General features: G+C 38.8%; 1 protein-coding gene across 1 annotated transcript in view; it reads right to left on the bottom strand.

Moving 5' to 3' along the window:
• Window positions 1-6,569: 6,569 nt before the first annotated feature.
• RMDN2 (regulator of microtubule dynamics 2) overlaps window positions 6,570-23,888 on the bottom strand; it is a gene marked incomplete at its 5' end in the record, with an annotated part of 48,267 nt that continues 30,948 nt past the window's right edge. The window contains 5 exons of the mRNA XM_082480173.1: window positions 6,570-7,258; window positions 8,344-8,391; window positions 17,759-17,839; window positions 17,928-17,981; window positions 19,713-19,811. Coding sequence (XP_082336299.1) covers window positions 7,205-7,258; window positions 8,344-8,391; window positions 17,759-17,839; window positions 17,928-17,981; window positions 19,713-19,811 — 336 coding nt within the window. The 3' untranslated portion in view covers window positions 6,570-7,204. The remainder of the gene's footprint in view (window positions 7,259-8,343; window positions 8,392-17,758; window positions 17,840-17,927; window positions 17,982-19,712; window positions 19,812-23,888) is intronic.

The following is a 23,888-nucleotide window of genomic DNA, read 5'->3' as shown; positions in this document are numbered from 1 at the left end:
TCTGACAGAGATGCAGCAGCGTGAAGGTGGATACCCCACAGAACATGTACTCACCCCTCCTTCACGTCCAGGCCAGCAGCAGCCGAAGGCTCAGCCCGTCTTCCAGCAAACTCCTGCAGTAACACAGCTCCCAAGTGACCAGCATATGTCCCCCAAAGATGGGAAGTAGCCAGATGTGTGAGCCCAACGCCTTCCATGAGCTCTCTGGGAAGCTTTAGTCCCACCATGCGCACCAAACTGCCAATTCTCTACTGCCAGGGCCGACCTGAATCCCAGCTCCAGCCACCCTGAGCTGCTCTCCCCACTACCTGCCCAGGCGTGCCGGCCTCTCCCCTGGCCTTGCTAGGGCTGATGGCCCACAGCTGCGGGCAGATCACCTCCAGCCCCTGCACCCCTCACCAGCCGGGGTGGCTGCTCACAGCCATTCTCACAAACGCTTCTGTGGCGGGAAGTAGAGCCATGTATCTGTTGACAGATCTGCATGGGCTTTCTGCACCTCCCAAACCAGCCTGGAAATGCAGCATACATGCTTCCCAAGGCTTCATCTTCCCCGACAGCTCTTCAGGTGCTGATGGAAAGAGTAGAAGAGGTCTAAAGAGTGAAGCCTATTTTACTGCTTACTGCTGTGTGTGTTCTCCAAATAGCTAGCGCTTGGCTGAAGCTTGGCTTGGCTCTACCAGTTACTGAAAAACTGCAGGACCGCCTTCCCATTTTGCAACACCAGCCTGGCAACGGGAAAGCTGCTGCCGGCTTTGGTAGCAAGTGGATGGTCCATTCAAACACTGCAATGGCCCCCGCAGTGGAGAACTGTGCCTCACGGCCTGACATGATTTTTTTTTCAAACCATCCGCATGGGTGTATGAAGCACATCAGCCCCATTTTTTCAGATGGGGAAGTAAGTTGGGGGGGGAAATATTATAATGTAAAGGCTGGAGAAAAACTCTGTGGTATGCAATAGGCTAGAGTGATCATAAAACTCTAGAGAATAAACTAATGCCCTTTACAGAAGTCATATCTGGTGAATAACTGATAAAAAGTATTGTTCAAATGACCATACAGGTCCAGGTCCAGTTGTTTGGGTTTTGTCCCCCCCCCCCCCAATCAATTCTGAATTTCTCCCATGGCAGCTGAAAGGACCTGCCTTCTCATCTCCTGAATCTACATGTTTGGTCACATGGGAATGGCTGTAAAAGGGGCCGAAAGCAGTGTGCGGCTGGAATAAGCCGAGCCAAGCATGAGGATGTACAGAAGCAAATGTCATGCAAGATCAAGCAGGTACTTTGAAAAATGTCATCCTGGCACAAAGCCTGGATCTCACTGATGTCCAAAGGCTGCTTTGCCATGTTCTGAATGGGACCAAAATGTCACAGGTAGGTTTTACAGGGACAAATCAAGTGAAACTGCCCTTTAGTTAGACAAACACTTCTAAAACAAAGAAGACAGCAAGTGACCGTGGGGTCACACACCCAGTTACAGGCTTTTGTGCCAGCGTGCACTGGTAATTCTTGCTCAGGGATTCACGATGAATGCACCAGGAACACTGCTTTGCTTGAAACTGCCAATACCCAAACACTGGTGGTATCAAAACCAACTCACAGTCCAGCAGTGCTTTTGTATGAACCCCTTGCTGCACTTAAAAGTGATGCTGTAGAAGTATTCTGCTCTTTTATTTTGAAAAATGTAAATTTTATTACTGCTTTAAGACCTTATATATGATTCTACTATATAAGCTGGCCCAGCATTCTGAAAACCAGAAATCCTTAACCGAGACCCACAGCCATGACCTTTACAAATGACTTTGCATTTCTTCATCTCATCCAAGATTAGGAAAACACAAGTAAATCACTGAATGCACTTTGCTGATTTGCCACATTTTTCTGAACAACAAACAAGAATATTTCTCTCACCCGGGGGCTGAAATTTCATCAGCCATGTTGATTACCTTCATCCATGAATCAGAAACCTGAACATAGTTTGGTAGGTTAAAAAGTACATCCACATTCATACCCATATCTCTAAGACACATTTAGGTTGCAATATTCCCAGTCAATATTGTGTGGCTGGTTTTTTGGGTCATACAGGTAGGCAATTTAAACCAGCTCGTAATTAATCATCACAAACAAGACATATGAAGAGTGGATAGGTGATGTTTGCATACGTGTAATTTGTGTACGTAGCTAAAAGTAGCTTACCCCACAGTCTCATCATGGGTCAGCAGCACCACCAAGCACAGAGCACAGATTGTTCATATTCAAGTTTACACTGGACATAGCTCCCATAGATACTTCTAGAACAACTGGTTGTTTATTTTAAACAAACACAAACATAAACATAGATGGGGCTGGAAAAGCTGACTTCTTTTTGTATTGTCAAGACTGATTTGTTTCTTCTCCAAGGAACTTGGGGGTCTGTAAGAAGGAAAAGTGCTGGAAAATAAGAATATAACCTTATGTACAGAAGAAAAAAAAGGCAAACAATAATGTTGACCCTTCAGTCAGAGTTACTCCTTCTTGAATTTGCACTGGACAAATGCTGCAATACAATTTTAATTGTCACATTACTGCAGAATTTTCTGATTTGGAATAGGTGTAATGCATCCATCATGAGTATTGTACCCATTGAAAGAAAACACCACAAGACTATTCTCCAGGGTGTCTGGCAAAATTCCAGAAATCCCATGGACGTTGCTGGAATCCACCATACCTCCCTACAGTTCTAGGATTCTTCAGGTGGAAGCTGTTCAGGTGGTGATGACTGAAGATAAGTAGATCGAGATAAGCTGATATGTTTGGGTTGAACACGGCTGGATCTCTGGTAGCCACTTCTTCGTTTTTTCTGTTGTTGGTTTTTTTTGTTTGTTTGTTTTCAGCTTAGGCTTTACTACTATAATAACGGGTTGTAGGCATGGATTTAGGTTGTTTTTTTTTTTTTTTTTTATTATTTATTTAACTGGACACAGGAATTGTCTCTTTCCTTTCTAAATCATCAGCTACTCACCACTGTTGGACAGCTTCCTAATTCATTCCAGAAGTCAGTGTATTGATATTACTACATAAAAATGAGTAAATCACCCTAAGACTCTGCAAAAGGAAAGACAGTAATTTAAACAAAGTAATATGAGAGTGTAGCTCTAAAACTGTTTCCACAATGTGCCAGTGGCCAATTGCTACAAAAAATAACTTAGTTTGTGACTACCTGCTGTTCCAGAGGGACAATTCCAAAGGGATCAGGATCCAATGACAGAACTTCACCACAAGACGTAAAAATTATCTCAATTATTCAGGAAGGCAGAACTAGCAATTTTAAGTATAATGAAGCACAAGAATCCTAGTACCAGATCAGGGCCCCCTGAACTCACCTTTTGCAAAAATGTAAAGAGACAAATTCCCCTGGAGAATTTATAGTGTATGTATTGGAGCAGAGACCAAGCAAGAGGTGCCGCGGTGGAAGAGCTGAAGGAGGTAGTGGACAACACGGCCAAGGCACCGTGGCTTCAGCCAGCCTGCAGCCCCATCTGCTCCACACAGATTAAAGGCCTGCAGGGGTTAATATGGTGAACTTCTAGCTCCTCCACAGAGACAAAACTAAGGAAGTGAATGTCTGCTTGTGGATATTTTAAACAAAAAAGAAAACATATGGCCCTCTGGAACTATGCTTACTGTTCAGATCAGCAGATCATATCCAGCAGATATGACCCAGAGAACAGATAGCCTAGGCCTAGAACTACATGTAAAAGCTTTATTCCAAGGAGCAATTAGAGAACAATTTGGTGAACATGCTTCAATTTTAAAAGTTCTCAGATTAGCAAAGCGGAAAGACAAAAAAGTTGAGAATGCTCGTGTACACTCACTAGTAAAAAATTTTAAAAGCACAAAATATCTCAGCTGTAGAAAGTTTCTTACAGTTTCTTACCCCTGTAGGGAATATTTCCACGAACTATGAAAGACAATTTAGAATGAATAATTAAAACCAGCATTTTCTCTCCCAGATGTTGTGATTCTACACATAGACTAATAATGGCCAAAAAGTAAAACATAACAACGTGCTTAATTCAGAAGGCTGAAAAGAAAGATCAGTAATTTCATTTATAAAATCAGAAATTTCGTTTAAAAATCTAATCATGTGGATTAAAACTACAGGTGTGATAAATAAATAGTCAAGGGCAGCCATGACGGAGCATCTTTGAATTCAATTCTTGAAACATGCTGGTAAATGTGTCACAGCACAAATTCGTTAGGTAGTGTGGGCCCAATGCAGAGCCAGTGTGCACAGACACAATCCAGAAACCCTGCAGGAGCGCCCATGGCTCATAGGGGGCTGGAGATGCACACTCCCCAGGGACAGCAAGGCCAGGAGTGATCCCAAGAAGTCATCTGGCCCAACCTCTGCCAGAGAATATGTGCCTTAAACATTGCCAATGTTTAAAGTCTTCTTTGTTTAACTTTTACTTTAAAACTTGTGTAAATGATTTTATAATGTTCTCAGGAAACGTATTGCAGGGCTTTGCAAAATTACCATCAGGATTATTTTCTCCTAATGCCTAATCTAATGGTCGGCAATTACTTCTTGTCCTATGAACAGGGGATTTGGAGAACAAGGGTTTGGGTTCTGTTTTGTTAGGTTTTTTTAACTGTCTTTGCAATAGCTTTTTACAAATGTGAATACTCCTTCCGTCATTGCTCCTGCAGACTAAACAAACCAAATTCTTTCAATTTTTATACACAGAATGATGTTGTCTAGTGCACTCATCTTTCTTGTCTCTCTTCCCTGGACTCTTTCCAATTAGCCCCCAACCTCCTTGAAGTGTGGTGCCTGAAACTGGATATAGTATTCCAGCTCAGACCTCATTAGACCTTATTAGGTCTAATTAGAGTAAAAGGTTATTTCGTGTGAATTTCATAGAGAATGCTTATTTAGTCAGTCTAGTATGAAATTTGCTTTTTGACAAAAACATTACATTATTGACTTGTGATTAGCTTGCCACTCACTGGAATCTGCACATCCTATTCCACAGAATTACCACAGCTACCCAGGTCTCCTCCATTTTCTCTCTGTTACTTACTTCAAATCAATACTTCCTATTTGCCCTTAATGAAGCCAATCCCACTTAAATCTCCTAACTTCAGCAATGAATTTAAATAGCTTCTTGTTCTAATCTATTCTTCCGATACACTTTCAGCCTTTATCAGCAATAGTTGCTTGTAAGTGAAATAACTATTGCATAATCCAATCTATTTTATAAAGTATATCAATTAGCATAAAATTGATCTAAGTAAAAGACCTCCTTATTACATTCTCCCAGGTGACAGTGAATTGCTAACAACCACCCTAAGTACAAATCACTCTTGTAGATCCATTTAAACTATGCTTCCTGCATTGGCTATGAAAATGGTAAAAGCAGTCTTTACCAAAAGCCCCTTAACAAAATCAAGATGTGTCACCTTTGCAGCTTCTCTGTTCACAGGTCAATTATTGTGTCATAGAAGGAATTGATAGGATTTACCTCATACGGTATTTCCCCTTTTCTCTGATATTGTGTATGAAAAAAAGAACCTGGAATTGAAAAAGAGGTATAGGAACTATTTTCCCTCAGAATGAACATTGACAATAGCTAAAACGCATATTTCAATTGGTGAAGATCTTCAGGATGATGAAAACCATGAAGAGAACAGCGAGAACTCAGAACCAGTTCCGATCATTCAGATTTTGTTCAGGGATATCTCACAGTAATGTTTGCATGTCTGAAAACATATTTTTAAAGAAAATGTTTGAAAAAAGAGACAGCTCTACTTTATGAAATTTCTGTACTTTATGAGGAGTCATGTAGTCAGGCTAAATTCAAATGTAACTCTACACATTTGTCTTCTTCCAGTCTACTGCATCTATTGTCTTCTGGTTTTAGTAGTTAAAGCTCATTTCATATGTATTCAACCTCCTTCACATCTGTCCCATTTTTAAATCTCTGTTGCAGTCACTGTAGTTCCTACTTGCTAATTTCACTGTTCCCCACCTGTCCAAAATTAAAGCCCCAATACCTAGTTCAATATATTGGTACCATATGAGTCCTCCTTGTCCATGTTATCTTACCCATCAAATGGGTCAAGGGAATGTGCGGTTGTTCTAATTCAATTGTATTTCCTTTAAGAGAAATGCTTACTTCTTCCAGGTACACTCCCTGCATCTAGATCAAGATCCTGAATTAAATGCCAATGAAAACTGGCCTTTATTTCTCTACAGAGTTTGGTGAATTCTGGATTGGTCCATTGGTGAACAAAATTCTTTCCCTACCTGTTACATTTTATTGAAAACATTGCTGTCCTACACACTCAGAAAGAAGCAGTGGGTCTTTAATTAGTCTATTTTTATGTACAGGTTATGTTATATAGATGGTTTAAAAGGTTAGTGATGATCACACGCTACACTAGGTTCTCCGAAGACACACTGACACCACCACGCTAGGCAACTGTTCAAAGAGAAAGAGCCAGGATGCACAAACTTGATGGAGGTCCTGTAACAAATCCTTTAAACATCACAGATGTAACAGATTAATCTAAAACAATTTCGTTGGTCTGATTTTTAATATCGTACTTGATGTTACAAATAAAATATAACTTTAATATTAAATTTATAAAATTTTCACATTTCCATGTAAAACCAACAGTAGGTTTAAAATAAAAAGAGCTTTGTGGAGGCAACAGCTTTTTCTTTAACTTCAACAAGATTCTAATTTTATAAGAGTAATGTGTAAACATAAACATTCATGATTTTCTTTTGTACACACCTGTGTAAATTAGTCGATACAAATATAATTTACTATAGAAATATTTTGTTTGGTTTTGCTACACACAGTTCTATGCTGGCATCACATACTAGTCAATTAATCTTTCAGAGTGATTTATCCATTTTGCATTCTAACACCCAGTATGTCCATTGCCAGCAGTGGACTTCATGTTCAGAGAATCAGACTCACAGTGTCAGCAATCTAAAATTAAACTTCAGTACAAGATTATAAATAATCAAGAATGAATGCATCATTTTCATATCATAATTGCCAGATGCTTAGAGGTCATGACCCAAGTCAACCAAAATCAATGACAGTTTTCCCATTGACTTAGCTGCAATTCACCTGCAGTTCCCAGTCACTATAGATTCTCATTTTAGTTTTGCAATGCTATCACAGCGTGAAGAGTTAAAGTGTGTAGTATCACAGCTTCAGTGTGAGAAGTAAAGCCTCTAAGTCTTTCTGGGCCTCTTTATCCTGAAAGAAACAGACAATCATGCATCAACTTAGATAGGATAAATCCCTTCTTTTGCCTAATACGTGCCTATCCACATTTCTTTACTAACAACAGACATAACACACAACTGCAACAGCCACAGACTGTACAAGACTGCATAGTAAGTTAATTTATCAGTGATTGCAGAAATAAAGTTTGAAGTGAAAACAAGAGCCAGATGGCAGCCCTCCCTTTACAGCTCTGTTAAAGCACTTAACATGTTAGCCACAAATAACCTTCTCAGCAGACCAGTAAGCCTTTCAGCTTAGGCTACAACTTTTATTGGTGTACTTTGCATAAAGTATTGCCTTGCCTTATACGTTAAATAAGCTTGCAACCCAACTGTGTGCAGTTTTTCTGAAGATATTTCTGTGATGTTTGCTAACGATTTATTGTGCAATTAACAAGAAAATATTGGGAAACGTAATTAATGACACAGGTTAGATTGTGGTTTCAGTGCATACGGCCATACCTACTTGCAATAACCACCACGGACTGACTACACCCTCACTATTTTCCTTACTGGTGTTGATGGGCTCTGCCTACACTACTGGGCTCATAGCAGAGTGGAGCCAATGGAGGAGCAAGAGGCAAGTAATCTGCTATGCTCAGAGCCAACATTATAATATATACCTCCTAGGACAGAAGGGAAAGGCTCCTTTTAGGCTGATGTGTAAGAGCATAGTTTGCACAGGGCTTTAAACCAAATCCAGCCCACAGACTCTTTCACAGGTAACCAGTAACATACCTTTTGGCTATTCCATGTATAATCTGTTCGGAAAGGGGTACATGCATATGAACACTTAATCACAGTACAAAAACTCCACTATTCTACTTACTTTTGAAAAGTCTCCTGGATATAATCCACTTGCTTTACTTGCCATAGCAAAACTTCTTGCAAACTGCACCTTGGTTTAAAACCACATTTTTAAAATGTCAGCACCTCATACCTGCAGGCTGGTAAGGGTCCAAACACCCAATACATGCAGCCACGTGTGCTTAGCAGTGCAAGCCAAAAGCACTTGCACTTCACAAATTTTGTGCAAGTATTTCTAATGACAGAGACCAGTATTTCTTTCCCAGATAACGCCAGAGGCAATTCTGAAAGAAAATACTGTAGACAGACAGTGAAGTAATCACTGAATTTCAGGATCACTTCATTATCCAATCAACCAAAGAGCTGGAACAAAACATAGGACGTTTTAAAATACATTTTACGGGTGAAGAAATTCCTGCTTCTCTTTATTTTGGTTAGTTGTCTATAATGTCACGGAGGAATAAAGAAGAATATTGAGATGATAGAAACCATATGCCAGACATGTCAAACTACATTATATTATTGGTCTGGATTAAGGCACTAATACATTAGCTGGACACTTCTCTTGGAGTCACTGCCTTGGTCCCACTGGCAACAATAGGCTAAACTATCTGCCTAATCATTTATCAGAGGCCTTAAAAGGCACACACTGCAAAGCCAGTGAGCTCTTGCCAAAATACTCTAACAGAAGGAAATGTCAAACTGAATTCAGCACCCCTTAAACTCCATGTCACTACAGGCTGCCGGGAGCACCAGCCAATGACTTTCAATAAAAATTGGAAAACTCAACATTTGTATCAATATGTTGATTAATTCAGGGAAAATACACTTTTCTGTATTGCATGTGGTCAACTTGTGAAAATGATTCTAAACTCCATTAAACAAAACAGTAAAAAGCCAGATATTGTCCCATGCTATTAAGAAAAAGGTTTCATTGTATCTGGTCCTGCTCTTTTCACACTTTTCTAAGCCAAAAATAATAAAGATGCAGGTTTTCTCATATCTGACTGATGTTCAGCTTTTCATGGGTTGATAAGATTCTTTACTCACTTTGCATGATAACACATTTTAAAAATATATCTCCAAACAACCTTGCATAATTGTTTCTCTCCTTAGAAGCAAAGGATTATATTGGGCAATAAGCCTTAATGAGTTGCAAAGGTCCCAAAAATATTGGTCAATCTTTCTTGAATCTTCCTCTGGGCTGAGGAAAAATAATGAAATAAACCCACGATTGTTCTAAGAACTAGCTGGAGAACAAACTGCAAACGTGCAAAGCGACCTACCTTTGGGTTGCCAGTTCTGAACAAGACAGCATCAGTAAAAGCAGGAATTATTACTGTTGCAAACTACTTAACAGGCTGCATTAATTGAGCCAGCGGCTTCCAGTCAATAATAAGAACTCAGATGGCAAAAGCATTTAAAAAAATCAGTAATGGCATTAAAAACAAAGTTGAGAATGGTCAGTGAAGGGAACTATTATGTCAGCTTTGGATAGAGTCCTTCCAGACCAAGAGGTGTGTCACACTAAAAGGAGAGAGAAGCCACAACTCTGTTCAATGTACCAGTCTCCAGTTTTAAGGATGTAAACTTCATCAACGCCCAAAGCTTGACTGTTAATAGGAAGAGAAAGCCATAAATCCTGTATTTGGCCAACTCTCTTCTTCATTGATTTCTGGGTCTGTGGCTTTCTAAAAATGAACAATGAGGTCGGCTTTTTCCCCTCTTTTTTTTTTTTTTTTTTTAAAGATGTGCAGGCTTTGATCTCCTGTTAGAGTGCAGCAGGGAGAGAAGAGGCACAAGTTGTAGAAGGAATGCAATAGATTTGCGTCAGTCCCATTTGTTCACCCTGAGGCTTAGTTCAGCGCTGACTGAATACACAGCCATTTTCAACTTTGACTTTCTACTGTCAAGGCTTACATTCATTAAACACTTCTCATATCACTTTCAGAGTTGAATATAAGTTCAAAATGTTCTGCAAACTGCTACACAAAAGGTATTCAAATTACAGGGTCAGTGACTGTATTTTCCCTTCTTCCTATTTAGTTGCTTTTCTTTTATGTTTCTTCATCCACAGGGGATATGAACAGGAAAAAAAGACTTGGGAGGCCAGGGACTGAACAAGGGAAGAGAGGGAGTTGAAAGCCAGAGCAAGACAGAAGAGAGAGCTGGTGGGAAAGAAGGAATGTTGGCTTAACTAGAGGTCGCGCACATTTTGACAGTTAATTTCTGCTGAAAAAACTTACTGATAAATACATATACACAGACATACTCATATAAATGTGCATATAAAAATTAAATGCAATTAAAGCAGAGACAGAAAGATAATGATTTTACCTTACATCTCTGCTAATTATTTCCTTATGCACTAAACACATTCAACCCAGGCACTGCACATGTGTGCACTTGACAAAGTCCCAACTGTCAACAGAAAATGATACAACCCCATGACCACAGCCAAAATGGTTACACCAGCCAACTATAACATAATTGTGTGCAACCACTGCCAAATCCCAAGCTGACATGCATCCTGTAGGGTTTCATTGAAGTCAGCAAGGCTGCATGGTATGTTAAATGAGCTGGGCTGCAAGGGTGGTCCAAAGCTGTACTCTGATATGCAGTAACAGCAATGAGGTGCTGAGAGGCACCCCTGTTTTTGTTACAGCTGTATCATGCCATCGCAGCTCCAGGAGAAATCCTGCACTCTAACAGAAGAGACTCCCAAACATGCACAAGGATCGTTAATTAGAGAGTAATAGCTCTTGTAGACAATATAAATCACATAAAGTTATATGTTATCCATTCTCAGTTTCATGACAGACTCTCACAGTTGGTGTGACAGTAGTAGGCGTTAATTTCCATACAATTGCATAATACTGTTTTTCCCTTTAGATATTTCAATAAACCAATGCAATCATCCACTTGCAACTTTCTATACGACTGCTGTATGTCACAAGTTAGGGCATTTTATGTTCTTTCATACTTTTAGTATCTTCCACTGGGGATGAACCATGACTTCTCAAGGCTTTTAGGACCAAGGCAAGCACAGCTTTAAAATATGTAGCTGACAATAATTCCACATTTTCTGATTATACTTCAAATATAGGGAAAAACACCCTTTCACACCCAGAAGATTGCTAATGAACAGTTCAGCTAGTTCAAGGACTGCTGTAGAAAAATTACAAAATGGCAGAATTCAACTTAGAATAATTAATAATCAGGTAAAATTTTTATCCATGAGTTCTTTTCTAACTTAAAAGACGAAGTTTCACCTGTAATCTTGTTTTCTTTTACTGTTGTACACAATGTGGAGCTTTTGGTGTCCAAATCATTCCCCTCTTTCTGTCCAGCTGCTGCCCCCACCATGGTGGGACCAGTCATCACTGAAACAACTTGAACACCATCATGTCCAGTTACAGCCCCTTCAGAAAGACACCTGTTGAGACTCTCCTTACCCTCTGTATTGTCTCTGAGACAATATATTTCAAAATCCTGGAAGCCTGACTTCCCTCAGTCACTCTACAAAAATAGAAACCAATTACGAACCTCTTCATCCTGCAGTGCACCACCACCTCCATGAATGCTGCTCCCACTCTCCCCCTGCATTGTCAGCATGCCAGCAGAGGAGATACACTCCACTCTTTAAGGAATTGTCCATTGGTCATTCCTGCCACACTAAGAACTATGCTAAAACTGTGTTACCTTTGATAGGATGTTGAAATGAATACTTTGTGATAAGCTAGTCAATTTAATCATAAATATAATAAGCTTGGTGTTTATCAGGATGGACTTTATCCTTATGTATGAAATCACTACACTACAAAAAATATCTTCATCATTTTTTGGAATCGTTTTTGGAGGGGGAGAAAGAATAAGCAGACAATGCAAGCAAACCTTTTGGCAATGACTTCAAAAGCATGCAAAAGGCAAATCAGTCTGATCACTAAGACAGAGAAAAATAGACTGTATTCTCTGAAGTGCAAAACAATGTAAAATATAGGAGGTCTCAAATTCTTTTAGCAGCTCTTTTACAAATGTCTCATTTTTACCAGCATTTTACAGTTTGAAATCTGATCTCTTTATGATGAGTTTTTAAATGGCCCATTCCCTGAGCTTGAAGCACTCATATTCAGTGTAAATAGAATTGCTAACTAAAGAATAGGTTTTTTAAAATAGATTCAAAAGATACTTCAATTTTGGGTTGGTGGTAGCTATTGGGAAATTTTTGTTCAACTCCACAAACAGTATTAGCAGGAAAACAATAGCCTAGAATTCAAAACAAACATAAATCTGAATAATTCCATCATTTTGTAATTGAAACACCATGGACTTTTGCTTGGCATTTGGAGAACAAATGTGCATAAAATCGAAAGGAATTAATATCCTCTAAAACAATGACATTTCGTATTGAGCTGATGATGTTGAGAAAAGAAAATGTTCTGTTTGATGAGAAAACAAAAACATTTTTTATAAGGGTAACCCAAATTATTCACATAATTTCAATGGATAGTTTTTTCATAATCGAGTCATAATTTGTACCCTTCATTTAAAAAGCAAAAGCAAATTACTTTTTCCTCCTCAAAATCTTGCTTAGGACAGATTACCACAGCAGCTCCAAATGAGATCTATTGGAAATATCACAGCAAGGTCTGCTACATATGACCAATCTATGGTGGCTGGAATAGGCATTCCTTAAAAAATCTGCTGTGGAAAATTCAAGATATACAAATGGTCTGTTGTAACAGGAACAGCTGATGGGTGCTGAAGTTTATACTCTGCCCTCTCTTCCAACTCTCTGTAACTCCCACTCTTTTCCTTAGAGACAATATTAAAAATGTAAATTAATGACCAGGGAAATCATTTACGGTGATGTAAAAAAATGTAAGAAAATCTTACGGGTATGATTTCTCCTCAGCAGCTGCATTCTTGTGTAAATATTCAGCCATTGTTCCTGCCCATTATTACATTCACCTCCTCCTCTACATGGGTTTTTCTACAGTTTCAAATGTCACTGAGACCAAAGGCAGAGTCTTTAATAAGTCTCTGCTTCCTGCCATTCTACACCTGTAAGAAGTGAATGCCATAATGGTCAATTTCTGTAATATCTAAATCTCTCTCACTTGTTAATTTCAACTCTGAATTGCCTTCATTTTTAATAGCTGGGAAGGAGGGAGTGTTTTTGAAATTAAGATTATATTTTTTAAATCACCAGTAACTTTGTAAAATACATTCTCAACTTCAGGGAAGTTTTCATCTGCATTTTAAGTAAGACTTTCAGCAACTCTCAGTGCAAATAGATTTGCTTTGCATTCTACTGACTTTCCTGTCTTCAGCTTTTCCAAGACTACATTTTTTGTAATACAACTGCTGCTTTTCAGATTCATTTTCAAAAAATGTCATAGAGACCAGAAACTTGAAATTTTAATCTCTTTCTCTGCTAGGCTGTTAATCCCTTTGTGGTGATCTTACTGGTCTGTGCTGATCTTACAAGCACAGAGTTCACTCTCACACCCATGCTCATCTCCAGATACAAGAAAAAATAATTTCTATACTATTATACTTTATAATCTTAAATTGAGACGTCAGTTTTCTACAAGTTCCACCCTTAAAAATACCCAACAATCTTTGTTATAAACAAGAAATTAGTGCTGTATTCCCCTTACATACAAAGCGTTATGTGTTTAATCAAGCACACGTCCTCACCCACTCATTTTGTCTTTCTATGTAAAAGATGAATGCTCATGTTTTCAAGTTTAAATTATGTTTTTCTCTCCAAATTTAAAAAACTCATTTTTCTCCATCACAATAGTCCACCACATCTGGTTTCAACAGCCCTTCATGTAGTCACACTCACCAAGGCTTTGAGCGCACTACAAAGTAATGAGTCTCAGTAAGGGTAATGCAACATCTACTAGATAAACAGAGCAGCTGTTATGCACTTTACAATAACTCACAGCAACCCTGAACATCAGGATCTCTCTTTCACTGAAGGGGTGAATGTTTCCCAGGACCCTGAGGTTATCCACCTGGACAGCAACCAGAGAAAAGCAGGACAATTTAATGTCCTGTGCACCTCCAGCAGTGAAGTACCACTCTACAGCATGACAGTATTTATGGCCAAGGAAGGACCGTATGATTCATTGGAGGTTTTTGTTTAGAGTAGAGAGGATAAAGAGAAAGGTCTCTAAAGTAGTACTGTAGCATCAGCTGCATTTTTCAGATGTAATTTGCACCAAAATGTCTCTATTTCCTTTCAAAATAAAAAGATGCATAGACTGATTAGTTAAAATTGTGGCAAACTACTTTTAAAAACTGGTATTAGGACTTACAGGAGTCATTCAACCAGAACTTGTCTCTTCTTCTATGATTTCTTCGGTGTGCTTTTTCAGGTTCGTAATAGGGTTGAAACTGGCTGTCTGATTATTTTTTTTTCTTTAACAAGAATTACCTCTGTTTGGAAACCCCCCTACCCGTTGAATTAAACACATATTCTGTAAGTGGTAGAACAGATGCACAGAAAGGATGTTTGGATGTGATACAACATTCAAGACAAAAATCATCTCACTTAACTTGAAGTGTTACATGAAATGAATCCTAGACAAAGTGTCGCAGAAGTGTCCTGAGTTAGACCAGCTGAGCATTTGACCTGAGGATTAAAATGAGCTATGGGCTACTTTACTGATACTCAGCATCTCTTGTTCCCACTGAAGTCACTAGAAACTGTGGATGCTCAGAAGCAATAAAAAGTAAACTATTGTATATGATTATTTTTTATACTTATGCTGCAGGATGATTTGTATCATGAAATACTATATATTTCCTCAATGTGGCACATTTCCAGCAACTTTGTCTCTCAGTCTGCTCCCAATTTTATGCCTTTATACATATACATGTTTCCCAGTAGAAGCCAACATTTAAAAACAATCAAGGAATTCCACTGCCTTAAGAAACAGAGAAAACTCAGATGAGAAACTATGATTGCACTTGGGAATGATAGGTTTTGCATGACTCTGAGAACATACCATGCTGACAACCTCGAGATCCTGTGCTGTGACAAACTGAAAGAAATCTTTGGATTGCTGCTGACCTGTGTTTTCTGTTTCAGACCACGAACCCAATCTTTTACAGGGCTATAGTCAATTCAGGCACTTTATCAGCATCTGTTTATTACTGTCTCCCCAACATCTCTTTAGTCTTATTACAGTCTCTTCTCTCCCTTTAAAAAACCTGACTAAATGTTATTCCTATTTACAGCTCCAAGCCCTTAACCACTTCCAATATGTTTCCCCCAAAAATCAGTAACAGTATTTCTCTAACACTATAACCAAAAACCCATGTAATATTCTAATTCAGATGGGACTTAAGGTAACAACATCAGCAGAGTTTGTGTTCCAGAGCTCCATTTTATAGTTATTCTTTTCAGCGTGCACTTGGTTTTACCTTGTGCTTGCTGCTGCTTTTTTTTTTTTAATTGAATTACACACTAATGCCTCAATGCCATGTATGCCATATTTTCCTGGACTTTTTTTTTCTAAACTTAACTGAAAACACATCACAAATAAACAAGACAAAGCAGACAAATCTGTGATATCTATAGAATTAGTCAAAACAGAAGAGGACAAAACATCTTGTCCTCTTCAGATGGACAAAAGATTTTTGGGGCCCATTTGCCCCTCTTTCTTCTGTTCACAAACCAGTATCATTCTCATTCTTATCACCATCCTACTTGCCAGAATACACCACCCCCCCCCCCCCTCCTCAGACTGCTCCCAAATTCCTGCTTTTACCTTAGGGTTTCCCCTCCTTCTCAGGCCTGCCGGTACTTCAGAAATGTGATGGGGCATTCCTTTTACCAAGGTGGCCCAGGACATTCTGAACTCCAGCTCACATTTAGACTGATGACACTGGACTTTAGAGGCAGGATTCACCTCTCATTAACTGCACAGTCTAAGAGTCAGGTGTCTCAGGTACACATCTTACACTATCTTCACATCTCTACCACCAGGGGACAGAGAGAGGCAGAATGAGGCACCTGGATGCATCTCTCTCTCTCTCAACTGAATGTAGAAGGAGCCTCAGCAACTACCCCTGGTCACCAAGATTTTGTCGAGCTATTGTTATCAAAGATGAATCCCAACCTATACTATCTCTATACTTTTTCAAGGAGTCATTATGAATATGTTGAATGACTTCCAGTTTACAAAACACAGGCAGTCTTCTGCCCACCAGAAGTTTCTGTGATATATGTTTGTTTGCAATTTCACCAGATAACTTCAGAGTTCATTGCAATACTACCTGGCCCGTAGTAAGTTGAATACAGGAAAAACAAAAATTTCACCAGCACAGTCAGTGCAGATATATACAAAACAGGCTGAGTTCAAGCAATTTCAGATGTGTGCTCTCTCCCTTACACTACTGGTCCCACTTTTTATGCAAAGATGTAAGGTACCAAATAATAGATAATTTATAGCAGTCTTTCCTATGCTCTGTAATAGGCAAGCTGAAGGTACATTTCAACAGCAACTAAAGAATACAGCAGAGTTAAGAGATTATTAATGTCATATCTGTATCAATATATATTTTAAGAAACACTGAACTGAAGCATGATAGCTTAATTTATGATTGGTACATTCTATAACTTGGGCCAAAAATAAAGGCCACCCAAGAGCAGCTGCTGGTGAGGCATGCAGTGGCCTTTCTTCCCAGCAGGAACACTTGACATAAACATGTTAGTGCTCCACACACCGCATTTATTGTCAATCAAGTTACAGAGTTATTTAATGGTCTTTTTCCTTAACTTCAAAGAATTAAATGGGATAGGGCCAATTCGTCTCTGGAATCACCTCTCTCTCCCTACCACATCTGCTGTGCTCAAAGGGGGTCCCTTAGGCTGACAAAGCTCAGGTTTGAACTTGTCATGCTCTAGGATGGTAAGACATTTCCAGTCATAGGTCGGTAATTATGGAACTTGCTTCTACACGAGATCAGACAGAGCGAACCTTCTTGCCATGACTTGGTTTATATTAAATTAAATCACTTAAAATCTCTCAAATATCTCTAGAAATTTTGTGTCCATGTACTAAAAATACTCTAAAGGGCCTACAAAAGAATCTCTTAGAATAAACTATTCTCCAGCAGATGTAACTGGAAGAACTGTGCCTCCTTAACTGCACTGTGGTTGAAGACAAAGGGAATCTTGAATAATTCATCTACCTCTGCTACAGCTAACACACTGCCCTGGAAGCCTTGACAAGACTCACAAACCAGAGGCTTTCAGGAGCTAAGACAGAGACTGTGGGACAAAAATCCAGAATGCTTTCAACTGAGAAAAAGTAGGTCTGGGGAAAAATTTCAGCACAGCTAGAGTGACACACTGAACTGCTTATGCTAGATAGTCTAATGAAATGGGTTGAATTACAAAGAGCGCAATTCAATTTCTGAAAGCCTCTGACACAGGCAAGTCCCTGACAGTTCCCCAAACAAAGATTTTTTTAAAGCTGTTGGTACAGACAACTGTAATGAGCCAACCTAGAGTGGCGGAAAAAGGAAGGTTCTGTGTTCAGAAGAAAAAGTGAAACATTATGTTATTACTGTCAATGCAATAATGGGTGCCAAAGACAAGACAGCGGTCATAAGAGAACGAGTTATTACTCTTAATACCCACCTCATTAGTAACTGAGAGAATTGACAGTGCAGAATCACAGTACTTCAGTGCATTGTTTTTCTGGCCAAGATCTTTATAGCACTGAGAAGAAAAAACATTTTGTTTCCAGTCAGACCACTGTAAGAATACCAGAGTCTACAAATCATCGTTTTTAAAAGAACTTGGTTACCTTTGCCAAATACACATAATTGTATTTGGAATATCCTGGATGCATTTCTTCTGCCTAAATAATAAAAAACAGGAAAGAAAATAGATATAAAACTTGTGTGATGAGATTTATGTGGTCTGCATAACATTTTTAGTAATGCACTAAGCTTCCTCAAACATCAGACTGAATCATGGCCACTGTGTGCACCACAATCTATTTAGCACTTCAAATAAAACTCAAGAAAACTCAAACCTCAGACCCTAAACCAGGCACATGAGGTGCTGATATTGAACCCATTTAAATGTTCTGTACTGCTTCCTCTGCTCTCTCCCTAAGTACTTTGTAAACATACCAGATCATTCTATAGACTATCTATTGGATTCATTCACTTCCACAGTGGGTTGGAAGAAATTGCTCTCTCTAGATTACTATTTATTTCCTCATCAAAGAAATAAACAAGCAATCAACCATTCACACTAATAGGTAATGAGCAGTGAACTGTATTCATCAACTTCATAATTATTTTTTTTTTCACAGACTCATATCTTCTAGCTCTGGGTTCACCTTTCTTTTTACATTACGATCTTCTGAAAAGTTCAGGTTGTTAAAAAAAGGTGAAGATTGTCTTCCTTTTAAAACACATCATGGAAGCTTGAAAGATGAGTAAAAATGTTACTAATTATCTACTAAAGAAGAAGCAGCTTTAATCAACAAACATTTTTTCAGACAGAAAAAATTACATTAGTGAAATTTATCATAGCTGTAATCCTTGGACCAAAACAATGCTGCTTTCACCACAACTGTGTATTATGAAACAATTGAAAAAGAAACCCAAACAGTTGTCTTTTAGACAGTAATTTAATTTTTGTTGCAGAAGGTGACTGAGAACCACAGTTACTCTACAGCCCACCAAAAAATTCCCTGAAGCTAAAGCGAACATTTCAAATTATTTTTACCACCTTTGGAGTTTGACCTTAAAGATAAAATATCTTAAACTGGGAAGATAGTAATGTATTGTATTTTCCAAAATCCAGGAGATCATTCTGTCTTTAAATAGACTAAGAACACAGAACACAAGCACCTTTGATAGTGAAGAAAATATGCTTGTCCACTTCCTTTAAGAAACTGTCTGAAAATAATTCTGGTGATGGAAGTTTATGCTCTGAATTCAGTCAAGTGAAAAACTTGTATTTTGCAGCTCCAAAAGTAGAAATGATTAACATAAAAGACACTGAAAGACAGGTTTAGTTCATTCATGTGGTCTTTTCTCATAACTGTGCATTCAAGTAGAATGTCCAGGAACATGGACCTATATGACAGAGCTTTCTTTTCTACTTGACTACAAAGGTAATTTCACCTCCACGAACAACAAAGGGTCCTACTGAAATTCAATGGAAAGAGCTTCAGATCAGAGAAAGAGGAGTGTTTCAGTGTCAGAGTTTTCCTTGGCTATGTTAACTCTCGCAGAAACAGGCAAATGATCGGTTATCACTATGGTTAATTTGTTTCAATGGCATATATAACTAATCTATATCCATCTCACATTTAATCCAATAAATATTAACCACAGCAAGTCATTGAAGAATTCTCTAAAACTAAAGAAAGAGAAGGAAGGTACTAGCCACTCATCTCCGAACTAATTTTAAAATAGAAAAGAAAAAATATTTTAGTAGAGAGCTCTGTGGTATTTAGGAGAGCCCTGGATTTATAGCTACTGGACATAATCTGTTGAGCAGATATCTTGACAGCAGTCACATATAGCAGCTGGTAAACAGTCACACAGGAAAACCCTTGGCTACGACTTACCTTAAGGAAATTCTGCAATGCTTCTTCTACTGTTGAAGTTGGTGGAGTCCCAAAGAGAGCAGCAGCTACTTTCTTTTCAATCCAAGACAACTGAGCTACCTATAATAGCAAATAAATAAATCAATCAATCTTTAAGGTTACTTCTCTGTTTTGAAGTAAATACTGTCCTGTACCACTACTTATACAACCTATTTTGCAAAAGAACCTGTAAAGGAATGTTTTATACTGCAATTTGTCAGCTCAAATTGTAGTCTTTTGGATTTTAGATTCTGTTAATAGGAAAATGTACACATTAAGAAATACATGACAAAACACCAATATCACTGATATGAGATTATTCCAACACACAAAGTTCAAAGTACAGTTTAGGTTTCATAAGACCTTGCCATTTTTTAAAACCTAAGGCTAGAAATAGTGCTTTAAACCTGTTAAGGTTTTCATGAGACAGACAGCTTAGTACCATAATCCATGTACTTGACTACTTTTCAGTATTACGAAAAGCTGTTGCTACAGTCAAAATGTGAGTGCTTTTGGTGCTTGTAAAACAAGTTCATTTAATACACAGAAGCTGGTGACAATCACTGTTAAGAAATAGGCTTCATTTTTTCCTCTTCAAATCTGACAAATAACACCTGCCAAAGTCCTCTTCTCATTTCAGGAAGATGGACTGCTATAAAAGGGTTTTAGGGAACTGTCATATTGCCACACAATGTACATGACTTCTTCCCTTACATATACTGACACCTGACAGAAATTGCTCTGGTTAATGCCATAAGGTATTTGGCTCCATCACTTAACCTGGCAAAACACACCTCATATCTCTAAGGAAGGAAGGAAGGAAGGAAGGAGCTGCTAAGAAACTCAATGTGAGAAACGAACCTGTTTAAATGGAGAAGTAATGCCACCCTCCTTTGGACACTTCTACTACATTTGTAAAGAAAAGCCAGGACTTTATTCCTTCATGTCAATATTTGAACCACAGCACTAATGGCTCCTGTCACAGAGTACAGCTGAGTTCAAAAATGGTAAAAAAACAAGGTTTTGTGTTTTCCTAGCAATTTCTGGCCTGATCTATGCAGAGGCAACACAGAGGAGAGATACACACAGGCAAAGAAAGACAGCCTCTCATCGGAGACCTGGAGGTGGAATATGAGTCACACAGGGACATCTCTTTTTCAGAGGGAGCTGCATTTCAAATAACAGAGTTGAGCCTTGAACTCAAGTCTGGCCCACTACTGTAAAAATTACAACCATTTTGGATAGCTTTAGATTATTCCCGCCTCATTCCCTGGCTTCCCAATCTCCTCAGGGCTGTTGCTGCTCCCCACACCTCTCCAGCTAAATCCAGCAATTATCCAGTGAGTTAACTATGGTAAAATATAAGAATCCATCCACACGTGACTATCCACAGCTATCAACCAGAATCCTCCTCTTTTGAACAGACACCAAGCTCTATGTCTTTCTTGTTGCAAACTGCCCTAAAAATACCATTGTAAAGAGTACAAATACAGGCCAGCATGCAACAGGAAAATGCACATGACCATGTTTTCTCATCTGGCCCCAATGACTCTAGCTATGTAAGAGCAACATTGCTTGGGTACAGAAGGCATCCTGGTCAAGTCTTGCTGGTTATTTGGCAAGGTCCAATGCCTTATTTGTTAAATGCCGTCAGTAAGTCTTTCACGCAAGCCCACTAAAAATTACATTCCAGAGAGAAAAAAAAATTAAGAAAATAAAGCTTTTTTTTCATTTTCTCTCTCATATCCCACTCTTGAAACCTCTTGTAAGGGAATAAAGTGGTTTATCAATAAAAGCCCTCCAGCAATCCCAGAGTTCTTATTCACTGAAGCAACAAGGTATTTCCTCTCTCTACACTACAGTGCTTTCATACTGTGTTACAAACTGCAGCACACTGGTTGAAACTTCAAATTGTAGGTATGTATGTAATTCCTTCACACACTTCGTTTCCCTAGCTGCTCTCTAGTTTCTGAGACATATTCTGTGAGAGATACTAACGGGATTTTTGCAAAAGTAGTTTTCTTCATCCCAACCTAGTGTTGCAGTGTTCTCTATTCTTTTGGAAGGGGAAGGGGTTTTCTATATTTCTAGGCCCATCACATCAAGATAGAGGTAGCTTACAGAGGGAGGAAGAGAGGGAAAAAGTAAAGGGAATGTATACACTTACACTGTTCTCTGCAAGACCACGCAACACCCTGGAGATACACATACACAGCACAGATACAATTACCACACACGTGCCTGCTGTTATGCAATAATGAGGAACAAAATTGCAGTTTTTCCATGTGGACTTATAATTACCTATTGAAAACACAAGTTCTTCCTGGCAGTTATTTTATTTTCTTACAAAATTTAATCAGAACTGATTTACTGAGGGTTTAGTTCTTATTTTGTCTGGCTTGGGTACTGCTTTGCACTATTCAAACTTTAAAAAGCCCAAACATATATGCACTTGGCCATTTTTATACTACAAATCCCACCAAGCTAAAACAATGTTTAAAAGTGAAATGCACGTATACACAATAGTGAATTTTCTTTAATGTGCACTGGCTTTAGCATTATACTTTGTGACTATTACACAAATAGTCTGAGAGTTCTGTAATGCTTTGAGCAGTCAGACTTGTATGCCACTGGCTTGATGAATTCATTGGAGCTAGCTCTAGCCATCCATAAACGAAGTGCCCAGTTTACGCGAGTCATCCAGGTTCCTTGTATGGTCAATACGGAGGGGGAATTTCCATTAGGCAATTCCTCTACACCTACATTAGCCTGGGATGAACACTCCTCTCTTTCTCTTCTTTCTTTCCTTGAACTACAAAAGGAGCATAGGCAATTATAACTTGTGGATGGCTGGAGATGGGTGAGGTGAATCCCACCACAACAGCTTAATCATGTCCCACCTGAGTCAGTCTGCATGAGGTGGGACAAATGGAAAAGATCAGTTTTATGCAAGACACAAAATTGTGGCCTGGAGCAATAATGATGAACAGGAAATTATACCCTTACCCTAAACACACATAAGCAGTCTTTAATTTAAAATAACTTTATTAGAGTAAATCCTATGCCATGTTCAGTGAAATGGAGACATCATTCCTACTATACTAACTAACTTTATTAAGCATTGTCTGTGTGTGAGCAAGCACAGGCAACAGAAACCCTGGTGTAGCATGCTCTACTGTAGTGTAAACTTGACGTCTACAGTCAAGGTTATTCCAAATAGTGCAAAGCATATCTGGATGTCCATACAAAATCAAGTACAAAGAGACTGTAACTGTCATCAACTTCAGCAGAACCATGATTTCACTTAATGCGTGTTCAAAGAAGAGTATAGGACAGCACAAAGTAGTAAGAGAAACAGCTACTGCAGCAAGTAATAGCAACAACATCAAAATTAAGGAACAAAGATTGCCCCTTGTCCAAGACGATTTCCAAACCTTAAGTGAGTTTTGTTTTTTTAGGTCTCCCAAGCCCTGATGTCAGTTTCCCCAGCAACCTGAAAATTCACAAAAGCACTGCAAGGAACGCTGTGTTTCCACAGAATATCAGGTTTTAATGTATTAAGTCACTCAAGGAACATCACTCCCCAGCTGCCATGCACGAGCAGAGCTAGTCCCACTCACTCAAGAGCGAAAAACAAGGGCCTGAGGGACCATCAGCCAACTCTTCAGTATCCCAAAGATAACTGAGGTGCTTGTCTCAAACAACCTCTCCTATAGATCTGTCAAACAGCAAGCTCTCGTACATTTATTCTACCCAAATCTCTACCAATACCAGAGATGGAAGAAAGCCACCCACTGAGTTAAATTGCAGCTCACTGTAAAGTTCGTATCCAGCGTGTTCATATCAGGCTTCTTGTTCCTCTGAAGACCAAGGCAGAAAATGTGGTTCTCCCCTAAATACCGGGAAACGGGATTTCCCAACATCCCTTTCTCTTCCTTAGCCTAGGATAAGGAAAAACTAAAACACTGGATGGAGTTTGGGGTTTTTTTGTTTTTGTCTTCTGTTTGTTTTTGATGAGATGCAAACCCTGCCCATTGACAGCTCTTTTCAAATTCCAGGATGTTGATACCAAGGAAACTAACCCACTTGGATTGAAAATTCAGCCAGGGTTGACTTGCAGCCCCAAAGGATTTCCTCCTCCGATGTTTCCTTGCTAAT

Source organism: Vanellus vanellus (assembly GCF_965231255.1).
Source record: "Vanellus vanellus genome assembly, chromosome: 3".
NCBI lineage: Eukaryota > Metazoa > Chordata > Aves > Charadriiformes > Charadriidae > Vanellus > Vanellus vanellus.
Note: the sequence above shows the minus strand (reverse complement) of the source record. Positions and strands in the feature narration are given on the sequence as shown.